The sequence below is a fragment of the Stegodyphus dumicola genome, chromosome 10, assembly GCF_044657685.1.
Source record: "Stegodyphus dumicola isolate Sdum_Otavi_A_Nest chromosome 10, ASM4465768v1".
Classification (NCBI taxonomy): domain Eukaryota; kingdom Metazoa; phylum Arthropoda; class Arachnida; order Araneae; family Eresidae; genus Stegodyphus; species Stegodyphus dumicola.
The window spans coordinates 164,363,821-164,384,989 of NC_140777.1; the positions used below are offsets into that span (position 1 = coordinate 164,363,821).

At 34.7% G+C, this 21,169-nt stretch overlaps 1 protein-coding gene across 1 annotated transcript; it reads left to right on the plus strand.

The window, feature by feature from the left end:
• The first annotated feature begins 11,829 nt into the window (after positions 1–11,829).
• On the plus strand, positions 11,830–19,555 carry LOC118191936 (uncharacterized). The gene is made up of 2 exons (XM_035362802.2): positions 11,830–11,976; positions 19,044–19,555. The coding sequence occupies exons 1-2, from the start codon at positions 11,901–11,903 to the stop codon at positions 19,487–19,489; spliced, it is 522 nt and encodes a 173-aa protein (XP_035218693.1). The 5' UTR covers positions 11,830–11,900; the 3' UTR covers positions 19,490–19,555.
• The last annotated feature ends 1,614 nt before the right edge of the window (positions 19,556–21,169 follow it).

Genomic DNA, 21,169 nt, shown 5'->3' on the forward strand with positions numbered 1-21,169 from the left:
TAAATGAAAATATTATTGCGCCTTTCGTGGATATTTGTACCAGAGCCTCACTTAAGGAGCCAAAGAGCCGCACTTTGCCGACCACTGGTCTAGACGAGCGGTGACTTGATCACCTGGCTCCTGGACTTGAGCAGCTCTGACTGGGTGGCGGTCTCGACGAGTGGCTTGCTGGGCTACCTCGAATTTCATGGTGTACACTAAAGTGCTTTTCAAATCTTTAACATTCGCCATTCGCAGTGCTTTCTGTATTTCAGGGTCCCGGATGCCATCGATAAAATATTGCAGCGACAGGATTTCTCTTGTTTCTGTCGGGCACTCCGAAAAGGCGTGATGTGAGAGCCTTTCAACATACGTGGCGAGCTCCTGAAGTGTTTCGGTCGGCTTCTACTGACGGGATTTCAGTTGAAGCCTGCTGTAGTCTTTTAAACACTTCTCTCCAAAGCGCAGCTCCAATGCGCCGGATAGAGCTCCAAAGTCTAATCTCTGGTATTTGGGAAGAGTCTGCAGGATATCCACGGCGTCTGCTCTCAAAGAAGCGGCAAGATGACAGGCCTTAGCTTGGGAATCCTATCCATTCGCTTCCGCCACTATAGAAAACTGTGTCTTATATACTTGCCAGGAAGTCTTCCCATCATTTGTAGATAGCTTCAGAAAGGGACGAGTAAGCATAGATAGAAATTTAAAACCTTCCGAATTGTTTCCTGCTGTCGCTATGTATTTCTTTAGGTTGTCAACTTCTTTGGGGACGCCAGCAGAAATCCTGTCATCAATTTGTTGTTCGACATGTTCTTGGACGACATATACTTTTTCTTCAGTTTGTTGTTCGATTCGAAGTTGGACGGCCGTAACTCTTCCTTCGATTTTTTGCTCCACAGCAGAAACTCTCTCTTGAATTTCTCCAACCTTATTTTCAACGGCGTCTTTTCTGAATTCCATAACCTCGAATTTGCTTTCTATTACGCTAGTAATTTCTCTTTTTATTTCGTCATGGCCTGCTTCAATCTTCTCTTGAACAGTCTTCATTTCTACTTTAACGGATTCTTGACCAGCATGAACGGCTTTCATTTCTTCCTTGCCTGATTCTTCCATCTTTTCCTGACTAGTTTTCCTACTCTTTAACGGAATTCGCTCATCTTTAACAGAATTTTTAATCTTTTCCTGTCCAGCATCCAACTTTTCTTTCATTTCTTCTTTAAATGATGCTTGGCTAGCTTCCATCTTTTCTTGAAACTCAGCAAAAGCACTAATGAGCTGCCTCAATTGTTCTTCCATTGCTCTTGTTATTGGCATTCAAACCCCACTCCTGACACCAAAAATTGTTGTGTGCGTACGGGTTCGTTTGAATTGAATGCACAAGTCCGATGAAAAATGAACAAAAATTTATTATTATCACAACAAATATGCTTAAATTTCCTCAAATATACGTGCAGTATTACAAAATCTCACAGTAGTTATCTTTTAACTACTCAAACGTTCAAAGAACTTAATTCAAAAACAGCTAAAGAAAGCTAATCCGCGAATTCGTTACTGTCAACAAGAGCAGTTTTCTAAACAAACTCTTAAAGCAACAAGAAACAAACTAAAAATCACTGACTAACTGAATTGAGAGGTTTTCCTCCTTTTTATAAGATTTTTAAATCGCGCGCGAGAACTTTCTGGAACTTTCTCGAAATCAAAAAGAGATATTTATTTATTTAATGTTAAATGCACGTGCTCTTGTATCTTCAATTATCCGGCTTAGCTTTCCTATAATATTCGTCACGCGCTGCACTGCGCGGGAAATAAAACCATTTAATTTACAATTCAACTAACATTATCTACTTAAATACCAAATCCGTAACAATATCTTTTTTATATTGTTACGAATTTTGTATGTATGCAAATAATTTTAGTGAAATTATATGTAAAATTGTAGTATCTTTTGTATAATGTAACATGGAAAGTCTGAAGCGAGGGAAGCTCTGCCGGAAATATAAGACTATATTCTATTTAAGAGTCTATTTAAGGTGAGGTAAATGGCTGTCTCGCTAAATTAGCAAGATATGGCCAAGCTGGCAATAATTTTGGTGACTAATTGTTTTCGCCAAATTTGTCGGGAAATCACCAAACATCGTCAAATTCGATGTCCATTTGGCGACATTTTGGTCGGCTCCCTGTTTTATTAGCGTAACGTATATTCTTATTGTTGTTGTTGTTCTTGCTGTTTATGTTGTTTATGCTCACTTGTCTGAAGTAGTCAGACCAAGCCAACGGAAATTCTCGTGGCAAGGAGCGCTATTTTACGCCTGCCGTTGGCATTGAGCACAATTCAGGTGACACTGCGATTTAACTGAGTTCCGCCCCCAATTTTGATGGAGAGCACCCCGGGGGGGACAGGTCCAAGGATCTCCCCCTCCTATCCCTTTCCACCAAACCACATGAAAGGATTTCGGCTCGCCGCATATTTAGAGTGCCGCCATGCCGCACAGACATTATACACTTACACATATCTATGCCTTCTCCGGGATTCGAACCCGGGCCCTTCGGCACGGCATTTAGCGACGCTAACCACAATATCAATTGAGCGGCGGTTTTGAAAAATACATGAGCTAAGCATCAAGAAAATTTTATTTTTGTATATTTCTGCCGAAATTCCTACCAATATGCCTTTTAAGGAAATTTAAAAATCACTATACGCTTACCACTATACCGGTTGGGCGGCATATTCTTATTGGATAACTGTAATTGATTCAGACTGTAACTGTATAGGTGTAACCGTATCAGTTGTTAGTCAAAGCATTACGAGTATTTATTATGTATTGAAAACATGCTCAAAGTTTAAAAAATTCTATATAAAACGATTCGAATCTATATAAAACTTTTCATTTATCTTTACGTATGCGTACGTGAGTGTCTGCCTGCGTGCTTGTTTGTTTGTTTGAATAAGTTTTCTCATATATAGATACTTAAAACTAAGTCAACTAATATTAAAAATGTTTAATAAATTCACATTTGTGGGTTCTTTCACATTTCTAATATTCTGTTATCTTTAGTGAAAGCAAAAATTGTATTTATTGTTATCATCACAACAATATATTTCGCTGAATATACACGAGTATAAAGAAAAGAAACTTTTCCCCCCGATGAACACTACTTTCATACAAACACAAAAACATGTCACACACTAAAAAAATGGACAATGTATTAAACAATTAAAATATAAAGTATCTGTATTTCTCTTTTCAAAACACACAGTATTCTTACCTTCAAAATCAAATTTTATTTTTTTTTTTCAGATTGACTATAAATATTATTAATTTAGAATGTATTACATTAGCTCTCATCTTTTTTGCCGTTTGCGAAAAATGTTTTGTCTTTTTTGCCGTTTGCGAAAAATGTTTTGTCTTTTTTGCCGATTGCGAAAAATGTTTTGAAGTTTTGCATGTGCACAGAATGGATATAAAATGAACATGAAATAATAAAAATGACGACAGTTTTAATACGACAGGTTTTAAATCCTCAGGAATCCGTTTATTGGAAACATTTGCATCCAATATTAATACCATTTATGGAATTAACATGCTGGAAGAAATTAGAATTAATCTCCAAAAAAAATTAAAAATAAAAAAAAAATCGGAAAGATGTTAGATTTTATATTATGCCCAAAGGGGCGTTTTTTAACGTTTTGTGTGTTACCTTATTAAATATCATGTTCTTCGCACTTAAACCATAAAAATCAATTCGACAGCACTATCACAAAGTATATGAATGAGCATATCTTTAGGATTTCCGATATACAGTCTCGCGCGCTGGAGATAAAAATGTTTTTTCTGTACAAGGTTGCCATTGCTCGCTTTGAAAATCCGAGAGTAAAAGCTTCTTTAATTTTTGACAAAATATGACAAAAAGCATTATAAAACAAGTTCCAAATTTGGGATTCCAGGTGCGCGTATTCGAATGGAGGACTACGTTATTCAAAATTTGATGTCTCTAGGTACCGTTGTTTTTTCACAGTGCGAGAAACATACATACATTCATGCATATTCTTCCTGATTTAATTTCTTTAAATATAATGCAGGGCTCTAATATTTGGTGGCAACAATTTGAAAAGTGAACCAATATTTATAGTGAACCGACGGAAAATGCCAAAACGAAATTAATAGCCCTTAACTGCATCTTTTACATTAAATTCACCACACAACAATGCAGTAAACAATGTAAATTCATTGTAACACAAATATATCGTATTGCTTTAACGCTAATGCATCTCTACTATAGAGCAATTAGGTTTTTTTTTTTTTTTTTTGAAGCAGAAGACTTGAGGAATGCACAGAGCCCTCGTCGGGGCTCGAACTCGGGCCTCCTGAATATGCGTCGAGTGTGCTGCCAGCTACACTGCTAAAGCATACGGAAAGAAGAGAGAAAATACTTTATATACTCCCCCTTTTAAAGGGCGACTGAAAATGAGAGTACCTAATCGCCAAATCCTGATGGTGACGAATTATCGTTCACTGGCGTTTAGTTCAGGTACCACTGTGGAGTTATTAGGTTTTTTTCAAGCAGGAAACGTGAAAAATGTGTAGTGCCCTCGCCGAGACTCAAACTCCGGACTTCTCGAATACGCGTTGAGTGTGCTTTTAGTTACACCACGAAGGCATGTGGAAAAGAGGGAGAAAATACGGCACAAAACACATCATATTTTATATTAAATTCATCGCAGAAGAGTGTCACAAGAAATATAATCTCATGGTAACGCAAAAACAACGCACTTCATTAACAATACTAGTCTTTCCAATAGTGCTATCAAAATTTAAACAAGTAGTATGAAGGCGTTCCTAGGCATAGAGGAAATGATATCATGGGAAAACATATCCAGTTATGAGGACGGATTTTTCCCTATGTTCGCGACGCTGTCGGATATGCTTATATGCACTAAAAGAGCATTAGTTGCCAGATTTTAGCTCAGAGCTGACTTTGGAATATTGAGAGATCTTCATGAGAGCTTCGCCTTTTAGATGCGCTTTGCATTGCCTTGTGTTGAACGTTTTTAGTAGTTTAATGTGTAACTTCTGATTGTGCTCTGTGATACTCAGAAGAGCTATACGATTATTTTTATCGAAAATTCCAGAACTGTAAAATGTTTCTTTTGGGAAAATAAATGTTATCAAGCTATTATCGGTTCTGTGTGCATTCATTTCATTACGAACCTGAACACATGCAACAATTTTTGGTGCCAGAAGTGGAATCGAAGGCAGGTGACACGAGCGATGGATGAAAAACGAAGGCAACTGGTGAATGCCTTTGCTGCATTCCAAGAAAAGATAGAAGGAGCCGTTAAGTTGTTAAAAAGTATATGAAAACAGTTCAAGAAAAGATGAAAGCGAGCTAAGAAAAGATGGGAGTAGACGCCAGATTAATTCAAGAAAACATTAAAGCAGGTCCGGAACAAATAAAAAGAGATATTACTGCCATAATAGAAAAGAAATTCGAGGTTACGGAAAGCAGAACAGGTGCAGTTGAAGTTGGATAAATTCTAGAGTTTCTATTCTTGAACAACAAACTGATTGCAGAGTTTCTGCTGTTCATCCCTATCTAAAAGCTACCCACATATCATGTAAACACTTCCTGGCAAGTGTACAAGACGCAGTTCTCTATAGTATCAAATGCTAATGGATGGGATTCTTAGGCCAAAGCGTGCCATCTCCCCGCTTCTCTGAGAGCACATGTAACGGATATCCTTCAAACTCTTACCGAAAACCAGAGCTAGATTTCGAAGCTCTAGCCGGTGCGTTGGAGCTGTGCTTTAGCGAGATGATTATGAAAGCCTATAACAGGCTTCAATTAAAATCTCGCCAACAGAAGTCCAAGGAAATACTCCAGGAGTTCGCGACGGATGGTAGAAGGCTGTCCCCTTTCGCCTTTTCGGACTGTCTATCGGAAACAAGGGAAGTCTTGTCATACTTCATCAATGGTACGGAATCCTGAAAAGCCCTGCGAATGGCAGATGTGAAGGATTTAAAAAGTACTTTATGGTACACCCTGAAATTCAAGGCAGATCAGCAATAACACCGTAGAAACCGCCACCTTATCAGGGCTGTTGATGTCCAGGAGCCAGTGGATCAAGTGACTGCCCGTATAGACGATTTTAAAAGGAAATTCAGTTACTTAAAGCGAAAAATGAATGGAAAGAAATCCATCCTAAAGTGCTGCAACTACGGCAGTAAAGCGCACGTACGAAGGAACTGCAGAACACCCGAAGGCATGGAAACTGAGACCGCTCTCCAGTAAGGACACAAGAAAGTAATAAGTGACGGGGGATGAAGGTATTGTCCCTTTACCATAGCGGTTAATCAGTACGGCTCCACGTCCACCATTATCCAGAGCAGAGCATTAACATATATAATTAGCATTACAAATAAAGCACGGTACAATGTACACTGCGGGAAAAAAATGGGACAGATCTGTATCTCCCGTTCTACTGAGCCAATTCAACTTGCGTTTTTCATGTCTCGAAAGCGCGATTTAGAATATGTATTAGATTTATACATAGGATTGTTCTAATATAGGTATTTTGACATAAAATCGAACCTTTTTCTGAAATAACATACCAATTTTTAAAAATCGCACGAGTAGTGTTTAAAAAATTAGCTCTCATAATTTTAGCTTCTCAATGTTAATCGAGTTTGGTATATATTTATTAATCTCTCTTTTTTATTAAACTTATTTAATACTTCCTTTCATATTTCGAAATTCAGGTTCATTCCAATTCAAATTTACCCATTTTTTTTTTTTTTTTTTTTTTTTTTTGGGATTTATTTTTAAAATTTGTATTTTTAAATAATTTTTATAATTTTTTCAAAAAAAAATTGAATGATAATCTATAAAAAATTTAACATCATCTTAAAGTAGACGTATTTCTAAATACCTGCAAAAAATTACAATTTTTTATTCAAAATTTCCGAAGATATACGTGAATTTATATATTGTCGAGTTTTGAAACTTGGCATATTTGTTGAAAGTGATAATACATCCGATGTGGTTTAAACACTTTGCTAAAATTATTTAGAAGTAGAACGATGTGACTTTTTCTCCCACTCCGGCATAATGGAAGGGAAAGGAAAATTGATGTCTATATATTAAGAGTTCGCCAAGTGAATTATTCTTGGCCAAACTGAAAAAATTTCACCAAGATAAATTTTTGAATTTCTTCGTAAATTTGGTACCAAATTCTACAAAATATAATATCTAGGCATAATTTGAGTCGTAGAATCGAAATATGGAAAAGCATTGGTATGTTATTTCAGAAAAAGTCCGATTTTGTGTCAAAATACCTATGTTAGAACAACGCTATATATAAATCTGATATGTATCCTAAGTCGCGCTTTCGAGACATGAAAAACGCAATTTGAATTTTGTCAATCGGCCCAGTAGAACGGGAGATATAAAACAGTCCCCCTTTTTTTTTTTTTTTTTTTTTTTTTTTTTTTTTTTTTTTTTTTTTCGCAATGTACATAGCAGGAGTAATTACATTTCGGGGGTGGGAGATATAAACAATATGACATAGACAGATTGTTATGCGACCAGACGACACAAGAAACAAATTAGTGGCCATCTTGCAAAGCGGAGGTTGCTAGATATTGAAAATCCAAATTTAAAAGTGCTTTACATTTTTGCAATCAGTGGCGGCAGTAATGTACTATAAATGAGTTCCTTGCAATAACACCATAGATACAGAAGCCAATGTTAACATCAATAAGAAAAGTTCTGGCTCAACGACTCCAAAGTAATCACTCATCCGACGCCACCCTATATTACCCTCCAGGCTATATCCCTTGATAAAATCGACATCGGTGGAAAGTTAAATGTCAACATCACGTTTTTAAGTGCCGATTACCATTACACGGCATATGTGACAGATATTAAAGATCCTGCATACTCGAATTAGACTTTCTAAGGAAATATAATTTTTCTTTAAAAATAACGAACTGCATTCTGCCTCTGAGGACATAACCCCCTTCGTAATTAAAGAAAAATGATAATAGCTCCATCAATAATAGCTCAAGATGATATAACAGTTTTACCAACAAGAACAGAGGTTTACTTCCTGGGTCCATAGCTGAAAACAGAAATATCCGATAAGGTATAATGGAAGAATTCTAACAATCCTAAGAATTGCAAAGAAAAGTCCGATATGAGTACAAGTAACCTATCGAGGACAGTCATCTCTGTAAAAGTTGCCAGCATAAATGATAAGACAAATGTCACTAGGAAAGGATTTTCACTGCTTTGTGGTTAACGTTCTTAATAATTTGAAGTGTAACTACTTATTGTGTTCTGTGATACTGAAAAGAGATGTACGAGTACTTTTGTGGGAAGTTCCTGAACTGCAAAGTATTTCTTTTGGGAAAAAAATATTAAGCTATCATTAATTCAGTGTACATTTAATCCATTATGAGCCCGTATGCATGCAGCAACATTATTTGGCGTTATTAATATCCCTTGCTGCTGCCATAAGCGCGCTCAAGTGGATTAGGTTTCGAAATGTTTTATATTTTGTGTTTATTAAATGTGTCTTTTCTTCTCATTTCTTCTTGAATTTGTCTAAGCGTTTGATGCTATAATTTTGAAGTTTTTCGCAGTGTTTACTTCGGCCTATAGAGGTTGAACTGACAAAGACAAGTATTACTTTTATTTCTAGGACAATTTTTAAATTTTAAACTTTGTATCTTTGTCGGTTCTGAAACAGACTGTTTTATTTACTTACTTCTTTCGTTGCACGAACCATTTGATGACGATGCAGCGAAAGATGTAAATTTCATATTTTATTTTTGGTTTTGGCATATTTTGCCCCCACATTTTTATTGCAGTTTGCCACTGTGCTTCTGGCGGTTTGGTTTTGACATGTGATTTATTCAGAGTTCAATATTTTAAACACATCTTTTGTTTTTTTTGTTCTATTTTGCATTGCATATATATATGTAATAGATTCTGTAGTAGAACGCAGGCGGTTGTATCCGTAATGAACAGCTAGAATTTTGATGTCTTAGAATGCTGAAACGACGATCCACTATGAATAAGAAATTTGGCAGTCAAGGTATATTTAATTCACTTTTATTTCAGTAAACATGTTGTGGCCGCAATCCAGTTGGCACATTAATTGTGCCCATTCCAAAAAATGTACATTTTTGATAAATTTGTAGCAAGAAAGAAGCAGCAGATAGACAGCAGTCCAGCTAAGCCAAAGCGGTGAAAGCAAATGTTATGTTCAGAGTGAAATCTTAATTCAGACTGAGTTAGTTTTGGTTCTCAATGCATTTTTACTGGATGGTTAATATTGCTGTAAAATTACTATTGGCTGCAGTGGCGGCTCGTAATAAGCACTGTGGAACTGCAGCACCCCCAATTTCCACTTATTATTATTTTAAATATTTAATATAGTGTGCCCTTTAGTCTTTAATTCTTTCTTTATACTTTTACAATACATAATCCTTAAGCTTTATGTCAGTAGCCATCCCCCACTTTGTCAAAAGGTACGAAAGTCTTTGGAACTGCGCGCTTCACAGTTCCAGCGATGTGGTGTTTGGCTGCTCTGCGCACACAGAAAGCAGCACGCGAGCCGGGCAGAGAGAAGAGCACTGTCGCTCTTGCAGTGCCGAAATTCTGGCATGTTGTTCGAAAAGTGATTTCTTTTTACTCCGCGCGTGTGGTATTTCTGCACAAGGTGGAACTTTATCATACGGACCGGACCACCAGCGGCCGAGCGGTAAAGTCGCTGAACACTGGTAGTTCGGTCCGAGGTTCGAATCCCGCGAACGGGCTGGCTGCATGGGCGTTTTCGTGGTTTTCCCCATGTGTAACGTGTATACGAGCCAGTGTCCGTTAGAAAGTCCTCCACGAAGGCATCCCTCCCCTTAGGCAGATAGCCCTAGTGTGCTTTGCCTTAATTAAATACACCAAACACCAAACCATCATACGGACCATAAACAGAGCTCATGAAAATTTGCAACCTTTTAAAAAATTGCCTTAGTGAAATTCAATCAACATCAAATGCAGAACAACAACAAATGAAACAACTGTTCCTATTGCAAAAGCAATAGGAATTTTAAAATATCTAAATGATGATAATTTCAAGTTTTGGTGAGAGCTTTTTAATCAGATGCCTCATGTTGAAATAATATACAATCAAATGCAATTCAGAGAAATTAGTGTGTTTAAAGTTAACGAATATATAACAAATTCCAAAACTGCTATCTTAGAATTAAGAAACTCAAAGTACTGTGAGAATTTTCCAAAGACACCGATGGCAGAAGAATAGAAGAAGGAAATATGTGACTTTATACTATGTATTGATAGAATGCATAGATATTCTTCCACTAAACACTTAGCAGCTTCGAAATTGTTAAACAAGAAATGCATCGCTAGTTTTGGAAATGAACATTCTACAGAAGAAATTGTACTGACCGCTGAAGCATATCCAATGATTGACAAAGGAAAGCTTGAAACTGAGCTAAAAGTATTCTATTGTAGGTCTGATATCCATGAATACTACAAATTAAATGAGCTACTGAAATTTATCTTCGATAATAATCTAGATGATGTTCTTAGTGGAATTACGAAACTGATAAAAATTCTCTTGAGAGTTCCAATGACTACATCAAAGGCAAAATATTGAAAAGAATGAAAACTGTTCTAAGAATCACTAGAATTCGGAACGTCTAAATGCGCTTGCATTGCTTTCAATAAAGAAAAATTTCCTCAGTTGTCATGCAGAGATCAAGGATAAAATTATTAACTGTTTCGCGCAAAGTAAAACAAGAAGAATGGATTTCATTTTTAAATGAATAAAGAAAGAGTGAACTGTAAAAATTTTGGTTAAAGTAATTAAGAAATGCTTAATTTTTTTATTGTAAGATTTCCTGATGTTTAAAAATAAATTTTCTTTTTATACATGTTTGTTTTCTTTCAGACAATTTTTAAAACAAAGGTTAAATTTTTTTGGAACAGCACCCCCACTAATTTTAGCCACGAGCCGCCACTGATTGGCTGTTTGAGTTTTAGTTTCATTTACATCATCAGAAATATGTAAGAGTCATATGACATAGATTTTTCTCGAAATGATGCAGTGCAAATAGAGGTTACTATTTTTAGAATACAGAAGGGAATTAATTTTCTCTGCTAACTTAATTTTTTACATATTCTTTACTTTTCTTACATATATAGAAAGAGGCATTTAATTTAATTGTTCTTTTCCTGTTGAATGAAAGCAAAATGAAAGATTCAGAACAGTCTCGTTCAGCAATGCAGCAATCTTTTTAGAGGGAGCGATACTAACATGAATACCTCTTAGTTTTACTTTACTAAAGATATTCACTTCTTCACTACATTTTCATGTGCATCTTAATGCGTGTTAAAAAAACAATTATTTAAATTTTAAATATTTTCACATTTTTCTGTTTTTTTTCCAGTAAATTATGCAATATGTATCTTTAAATGCATCTTAAAAAATACAGAAAAATTATAATTTTATTTCATATGGGTACAAAAAATATGGCTTATTATTGGAAATACATAATCACTTGTATTCATATGAAGCGGAATTTAAAGCAGTCTGTCACAGGCATACTTTTTAAGGAAACAAAAAGTTTATACTTTAGGAAAGCAAATAAAAGTTAGTCTGATAAATTTCCGTTTTATTATATTCGGTTTCCTTGAGAGGTCTGTTTAGCATCATTTCTTTGTTAGCAGCAGGCGTGTCTTCGACGTTGAGGCGTGAAGGTATTTGAAATGAGAAAAAGAAGATCCCAAGCATTTATTCAAATATTCAAGAAGTCATTTGTTTCAGATATAAAGGGCAGAAGTGACTGCAAGCAAGACAGTTCACAGGAGCACGTTCTTACCAAACAACAGCACTGCTTTTCACTATGTCTTCTTTTCAAGTTTCAGGGATCCTTTTGGTGTCTATGCTGATACTTTTCGCCAGTAGTGCTACGGCACAAGGTAAGTAAAATTTATTTCTTTTACAAATCTTATCTGTTATTGCAGAATACTAAAATTTACCACGTAGTCGGGTAATTGAGTATTAGATGAAAAATAACTGTTTATGTGCTGCCAGACTTATGATGGGGATAAAATTCTAAGAAGCCCATTATTGTTTGAAAATACCGCAAGTCAAAAATACGGAAGATCAATTTGTAGTTTATGGAAACGATTTAGAGAATTTACTTTTATGCAAATTTTCATTTGGTAGCCTTGATTCTTGGCTGTAGTTCTAGCCCGAATTCTCCATGAAAGTAAACCATTCCTTAACACTATCATGCTAATTTTATTCCTTTGCTCTTGGATGGTTTCTATTTTATTCCACTTATCTTTTATCGTTTCCGATTGTCTTAGGTCCGTTCAGTGTTTTCAGATGCTCTTTTTTAAAGGTTCATTTTAACAAGCCGAAGGGGCAAAATTCCATGGGAGAAGCGCCAAGTGATTTTACGAGTATTTCATTAAATGAGATACATTTTATTCTTGTTTCCTAGTCTTTCTTTGTTAAATAAGCGGCAGTGACTTAGACTTGTGACTACAGACTTTGTTCATATGAAGCTCAAATTTACTGATGTTCTTCCCAGAAAAGTCTGAAATTTCTTCTCCGAAAATTAGTTCTAACAAACAATGAATTAATTTTAGCTTTATGTGAGACTTTTTTTCCCCTTTTAATTTACCGTTGTAACAAAATTCTGCAACTAACATGAATACAGTTGGAGTTTTTTCTGGAAATTCACAAAGCCATTATGGTCATTTTCGTCGGTTCAGCAATAGAAAAGTGATCTTTCTTCGTCACAGTCACTGAAATACATCCATGCCTCATCGACTGTTACCACAAATTTCCATTTATTAGCAGCTAAGTATTTTTCATGTAATTTTCATATAATCAAATCTTTATGAATGATTTTACTCAGAGCGCCAAGAAACATTCCCAGTTCCAATGCAATCTCTGAGTCCATGACCTTTCTTTCAGCACTTCACACTCTTGATATTTACCTGCAGTCGCACAGTTTTAGCATTCGGTTTCTAGGACAATTTTTCATTTTTATTTTCATCCAGACGCTTCGTATCTTTTAAATTGAATATATTTAAAATACCTTTCTTTGAAATAAGAAAATCTCGACTTTACGATTTGTTGATATGAATATTTTTCCTCAGAAAGTGTATTTACGCAAAATTCGAACCATCAGTCATATTTAAGAGGTATTTCCAAAATAAATACCTTATTCTGCATTCTAATCAAAACAAAAGAGTAGCAGACGATTATACTGAAAAATGACAAACTTTTATCTGAAAATGAGAAAATTCGAAGGTAAAATTATTTTCATAAAATGTGAACGACCCTCTGTATATCAACGATGCATTTATTTACCGAACATATAAACTTGACCTAACCTACGTATCAGAAGATTAACATTAACCCCACATATAGAAAACTTCATTTAACGTAAGCCTAGTCTGTAACAAAATTTCAAATATTTCATGGCACTGGAAGTCAAAAATGATATAGTTGTACTGATACACGATGAAGATACATACCCGGATACAAACGAGGCTTAAACAATGTTTGAATCATGAAATTTAAACTGATTGCTAGGGCTATACAAACATGATCATACATTGTACCTCCTTTCGACGAAGGTGCTTTCTTTACATCCAACATAAATAGAGACCAATTTCTCTCAAAAGGTCCTCTACGAAGGCATCCCTTAATATAAAGATAATAGTCTTTTGGGTACATTGAATGTGATCATGTTAATTAGTCAATACAGTTATCGTTTTATTTAATTTCATAAAAAAGGTACAGATAAGAATTTAATATGAAAATACTAAATATTATAGTCGAAATTTTAAAAAAAAGTTTCGAGCTTTTTTTAATTTTAATTATGCAAAAACCATTCGCAGATGACATGATGCTTACTTCATTGTCTCTAAAAATTGAACCAAATATAAATGTCAAAAAGATGTGTGATATTAAAATGAGCATGAGAAATCTCAAGATTTCGGATGCTTTTCGAGATCAACGATACGCATACTTTTCAGCCGTATTCATTTCCCATTTGGTTTTTTTAAGAAGGAATAAACAAATTCATTAAAATAAAGCTATATATTAAAATAAGTTGTTTGTCTTAAATAAATACACTTCAGAACTGCAATTGTGAACGTTTATCTGTAGTTTTAAAGACAAGTCTGCAGACTTAAACGCTAGTTTGTAGCCGTTTAGAGGCTTGTCGGACTGGATTGGTTGATCAAGATAAATCACATTATTTATGCAATACGATGCCTATGAGAAGAACTTTCAAAGCAAATCACCAATTACCTCAAACAGCTAACCGAATAAATCGTCAGAAATGTAACTTGAGGTGAACTATCTCTCAGCTTTCCCGCTCAATCTGTGATTAACTATATATTATGAATTGAACCGAAGGTAAGGTTAATTGATTAAGGCAATCCAATGCAAATCGAAGACTATCTACCTATGGGGAAGGATGATTTCGTGGATAGCTTTTTCAGGGAAACTGTTTTTATCCACGTTACTCATGTGGGAAAATGCTCATGTATCCAGTCCCTTCGTCAGGGTTCGAACCTAGTTTTAACACCGTTATCACTTGGCTGCTGGTGGGACAATATTGGATTGGATGGAAATACAGATTGAATTTGAATAATATTTTGATTAGGGCATTATCTCATATGTCAAGATGGGCCATCGTGAACGACATTCTAAGCGCAATTAGTTCCGTAGTCACGCTATATACAGTAGACTTCCGATTAATAGACTTAATACCATGGAACATAAAATAGAGGTCATGGAAAGCTACATAGTTTACCCAAAATCATAGTTTATTTGACAGCTTTAAAAGAAAAAAAGGGGGGACACACGCCAAAGAAAGACGAATAAGCTATACTTTAACTAACTATGTAGAGACACTAGGATTTTTTGGAAGCAGGAGATGTAAAAAATTAGCAACGCTTTCGCCGGGAATCGAACCACGGACCTCTGGAATACGCGCCCAGCGTGCAGACCACCACACCACGAAGGCATGCCAAGAAGGCGGGAGAAATACCTTATAACTATTGCAATTTAATTTGGTGAATAATTTCATTAAGTTGCTCAAATTACATTAGCATCCAAAACGAGAAGAATGCATCTCTAAAAAGAAAAAAAAAAAAAAAAAAAATGCTCTTGTTTATATTGCTCTTGTATTTTGAAAGGAGACAATGGGAAGCAGAGCATTGATAGTTATAATTTATGTTTGCAGTTTAGCAACTCATGTTTTATGGGTAATATAACAAAATTTTAGTCAAGATTATGCTCAGTTAAATTACGTACTATCGTGAATAAAAACAGTTCTAAATACAGTGATATCGTCTGCTGTCACTGATGCTATCTCTGGTAATTTCTTTTTCTTCTTGCATTTTCCTGCAGAAATTTTGCTTTTATTTTATAGGTTTGTGATAAAAGTTTTCCCATCGTTCTACAATAAATAACATATAACATTTTTTTTTAAACAAGATCTGGTTGATCCGCAGTAATGTTAATCCTTTCACGGTTTACCGAGAGTTGTTTGCCTAAGAAAAGCCCGAAAACTTCAAGTAGCCCATTCAGTTAGAACGTGGAATAACTATAAATGTTTCCTGATTTGAGTCATTAATCGACAGCTTCATATAATATCGCATTTTAAAAACTTAAAAAGCCAGTTAGGTTCTACTTAAAATTTATTTCATCTGTTTATGATAACTGCTATATCGTGAGGCCCTGGTTCGTATCCGGGAGAAGGTATGCATGTTTGTAAGTGTATAATGTTTGTAAGACATGGGGGCATTTAAAATATTGGTGGACCGAAAATCCTTTGGAGAGGTTTAATGATACAGATACGGATTGAAGCAAAGCCGGCACCTGTGCATTTTCTTAGGTGTATATTAGTTATGGTTGGATCTTGCTAACTGTTAAGCTTCCGGCCTAATTTTGGTCCGTGGATCTCCCACCCCTCTTCACCTAACATCAGCCTCTCGACAGGACTTTCGGTTTACCACGCATTTTTAGCATTGCTTATCGAACTGACACTATATACTTAGAAACATCCACAACTTCCCCAGCTTCGAACTGGAGCCATTGGTACGCCAGTCATCGTCACTGCCCTCTACACTAGCTAGGCGGCCTGGTTTGGGGGTTATGAGGAGAAATAAGAGAACCGGTCGGATCCATTGAGTTTTCTCCATCAAATTTGGGAAGAAGCTGCTCAGTTAGTGCGATGGGACTGCACCTGTACCACCATTGGTGAAACTTTTGTGTCTCGATCACTTGTACATGTTTTTATGATAAATAATTATAATTATACTATTTTTGCCTCAAATTCTACATTTAAATACATGAATAGCAACCCAACTAACATCATAATATTCAGAGTTATGGTTCAATGAAACAGTTTCACGAGCGTATTGAAAACGTTCAGGCGAAACGTTCTGAATCATGTTACAGGTTTAAAATAGACAATAACACATTCAATACCGGTGTTAATAATACTCTTATTTAATGTGTAAAGAAACGTCCATACAACATCTTATGAGAATGTTGTAAATTACGTCTGTTTGTCACGGATTTAAAACGAGTAATAGCACGTCTAGAACCGATGTTCATGGCATTCTCATGTAACGTGTAAAGTACGTTTTATAAAGAATGTCCGTACAACGTTCTACTAGAAAGTTCTAAAACGGGCAACAGCACCTCTAATACCAATGCTAATGTCACTCTCATGTAATGAATGTTTTATAAAGAACGTTTATACAACGTTCTACCAAAGCATTAATTTAGTTCATGCACAGTTCTATAATGGATACAATATTGGAGCTAATGGCACGTTCGAGTAACGTATTAAGAACGTCCGTACAGCATCACTAATGATGATAACAATGTTATTCGTAGTTTATGTTTTCGTAAAGACTTGCCGCATTCTTATGCATATTTAAGAAAACTTAAGTAATGAAAGTGTTAATGGCGTTGTCCGAGTAAATCTATGACCATTAAAGCGTCTCTGATCTTGTAATTCAATTCTAAAAATTTGAATTGAAAATCATGCCATGTATTTTCTGTATCAGTATTCTACATTCCATTTGTTTCAGTATATAAGTTTTTAAAATTTATTTATAATTGGCTATGCTAAGTACGTAGAATTTTGTGTCACGAAATTTTTAAATAAACAAGGCAAAATGATTCTGTCACATGCTACTTCTAATTTTTAGGGTCTGGAACCCTGTATTTATCATGCTGTGTTTTTAAAAAAAAATTGCGAAAGAAAAACCTGCAGACATAATGTAAGAAATAAATGTGGCCTGTATATGACCTAGGTCACGCGGTTGATGCTTTGCATTGAAACTGATTTAAGCTTAGATATTTTCCATTAGTTTCTTCTGAAAAAGAATTTTTAAATTAAAATAATACTATTAACATTAAAATTATTTGTGTAAAATGTAAAATTCAATATATATTCAACATATATATAAATATGTAAGATAAAATTATATGAATCAGAATTATAATATAATTATAAATATTAATTCTCCCTCTCTATTCTAAAATCGTAGTAACTTCTCTGCATTGCGTCATTTCTAGATCATTCTATGGCCCGCGCAGCTCTGATGACGTAATAATTGGGAACTGAAACTGCCTTTGTAAACCAAAACTTTTCTCTTCGCCGTGCTTCCATCTTTCGTAACTACGCACTTCAGCTTTTGCTCTCTACTGTGCTAAGATGTAATTTCGCTGGCTTGCTTTCTATCTCAACAATATCAAAAATGTAAATCTTCTGTGGAAAGGCTCGACTAGAGTGCCGAGTGATTGTGGCCACAAATATCAGTCATATGTAAGATATAGCAAAATACGATGACTGCTTTAAGAAATAATTGGCGATTTTAAAATTAACATTCCAAATTTGATGCTCTCCTCCTACATTCATCTGTTCTCCCGAATTTGAAATCATTCCAAACTACGTAACACTGCTTGAAAAAGGTGACTAAAGCTAATATTGACCAATCATAGCTTAGAATACTCTCTGCACCTACGAAATATGTTTTCCTTCCCCTTTTTTTCCTTGGCTTCTGCCATGCAAAGAGCTCTGCGTTGCTTATGCTTCCCTGCCTAAAATGATGTCTTATTTGTATGCAATTATGATCGAAAAGTAATTTGTCTGCCAATGAAATAATTTTTGATGTGCCTAAATAAAGATGGTTATTCGCCGAAATTAGTTTTGTCAGCGTCTTATTCATACCTTATCCACCCAGCCATGTCTACAGCCAGACGTTAAAAGTACCGGATTTATGACTGCGCACTTAGTATATTACATATATATATATATATATATATATATATCTTCACCGCTGGAGGATAAAAATTAATTGAAAATAAAAAGTAACTTTTGTTTTTATTTACATAATAGGAATAAAAAATTGCCTTTCATTCATGTAATTTATCTTACATTAGAAATCAAAAGGATTGCATTTACGTACATGTTCTACTTCTCAGTCAATGCTCATGAAATCACAAAAATAGTAATCAGATTATTTTTGAAATTTTGATCTTTGTGATTTTAAAATTTATTTATAATTGGCTATATTAATTTACGGATTAAGAAAATTACGTTATTAAGAAACTATCATACAGATTTTATTTTAAAAAGGTTATGGTAATTGGTATCTGAATTTTCGTCTTCGTTGCAGCGCTTTAGGTATAGCTGGGTTATATACTATGAAATGTTTGGAGAATATTCTTTGTTGAAAACGAAAAACGAGAAAGGGAAAAAGAAGAAATTTTTTACTTCTTGGAACATCGGGCTTAGATATGACGTTTGAAATTTGGCTTAAAATTACTAAGCTACAGCTCACAACTGATTCACCTATGAAAAAGGCAGAGATAAAATATTTTATATCCTGGCTGTTGGCATAAGGATACCATACGTAATATGAAACATAAATATTTAAAAAATTTTATAAAATCATTTGTCATTTTAATAGCGTAAAACTTCTTTTATTTTCAGATCGAGCCAAATATCACATCAATGAAGCTCAAATACCTTTTCCCCCGGAGCATCAAATTAACACATTATCTCCATCGAATTATGTTATGAATTCATTAACTGGAAAAATTCTTCAAATCCAACCAGAAGAAATTCTGAAACCATACGAGTTTGCTTACAAACTGAATGATGGAAACGGGAGTTCTCAACACAGACAAGAAATTCGCAACGAAAATGGAGACATTCGAGGCAGCTACGGTTATGTAGATCCTCTTGGAATATACAGGAAGGTGGAATATTATACAGATACAAACGGTTACCATGCTAAAGTCGAATCTAACGAACCTGGACTTTCCAATAAAAACAGTGCTAACACTATTTTTGTTGTTCAAACTTCACCAGTGGCAAAAATAATTCCGGAAAAATCGCTCCCCTTATTGCTCTTACCACGAAGATCTGAGGTGTAATCATTGTGTTGTAGAACATTGGATATAAATGGATGCTTCTAAAATAAATTTTGATTGTAAGCATTATTCTTGTCTCATAACTTCCTATTTTCGTTAACGCAGTTTTATTTACTTTTAAATGTTCAGTCAGTTGAAAACCATTCATTATTTTAAAAAATTAAGTTAAAAATCGAAAGATTTTCAGAACAGTGCAATAAATAACAATTTTCACTTCAATTTAACAGTTAAATGCAATACATAACAATTTTTCGTGCAAACACCGGGAGATATACTGAGGATCTAAAGGATATATATTTCAATGAATTTTGCATCTACAGTAAAACAGTTAGCAAAGAATATTTATCACGGCGGATTATTTGCATGGTGTTTTATTATGTAACTATTCCAGCTGCAATGCATATCCATCAGTCGTAGCATCAGCTGCATCACACCATATTACACTGGAAATACACAATTAGTGAGGTTGATTATCAACGTCGAGCATTGCTAAAGACTAGCTAAATGCGTTATAAAGCATTCTCTTGTTTGATGTACTATTTTTTACTTCCTTGTACGAAGTAAAAATGAAGTATTGTTATCGCGAGAAGTTTCAGGCAGCATATTTCAACGAAAATATCCTTTTTGACCGCTTTTGAATGCAATTTAACAATGTTTTTGTGTGATATCTGTACGTAAGGACAGAATAAAAGACTCTTTTCCTCCAAAAAAAAATTATAGAACTGCTTTAAAATAAATTCTGAAGAGAACTTTTCGTGGCGTCTGTACGAACGTATGTACGTACGTATCTCGCATAACTCAAAAACGAGTAGCCTCAGAACGTTGAAATTTTGTATATAGGGCTACTATAACATGTAGATGTGCACCTCGTATTTTGCTTGCAATCGGCCGCGCTAGGCGTATATAAATATATTTATAAATATATCTACTCTGCTACCCAGCTCAGTGATCTCAGTTTCTTTACTCTTATATGTTTGTAAATTGTACATTTTTTGCTTTAAAAATGATTGAATTATGTTGTTCTTATCTTCCGGTTAAGGTTTTATGCCTTTAGTAAATCTGTATGCAATATTTTTAGAATTATCAACAATTTAAAAGTTGTTTAAGTGCCACTAAGCCTAATAATTTTTTTGATGGCGGCCATTGCTTGTTTACATTTGAAACAGCAGAGTAGTGAATTTGTTGCCAATCTAGAGAAACGTAGCTTCGCAACAACAAAGATAACGCCTTCATTTATTATTGCGATTTAAATCATGTTTAATCCTTTCTGGAATTTTTTTGAGAAAATAAGTGTTTAGCATTTACTTAATTTTTAATAATTAGTAATTTTTAATACAGATATTTTGCGTTTTTATGTATTTTTGCCTTGTCGCGAAGTGAGAACTGAATCAATTGAATGAGAAATACTCAATAGTCTGTGAAAACTGTTTCTTTTTTGTTTTGTTTGCTTAATTTCTTTTATACATCGTTCTAGCTTTTTTTTTTTTTTTTTGAATATAAAATGTGGCAGCGATTAGATAATTCTTTAAATGATATAAATTTTGTGCATTCTGAGTTATAATATGAACGAAATATAATACTGTTAAGTGAACCTAGCGCCAGAGTGTCGCTATGGTAAGCAAATAGTGTGAATTTTAAAGAATGCATTTATTCTATTGTGGTTTATGCGCTGTCGGCGAAGTA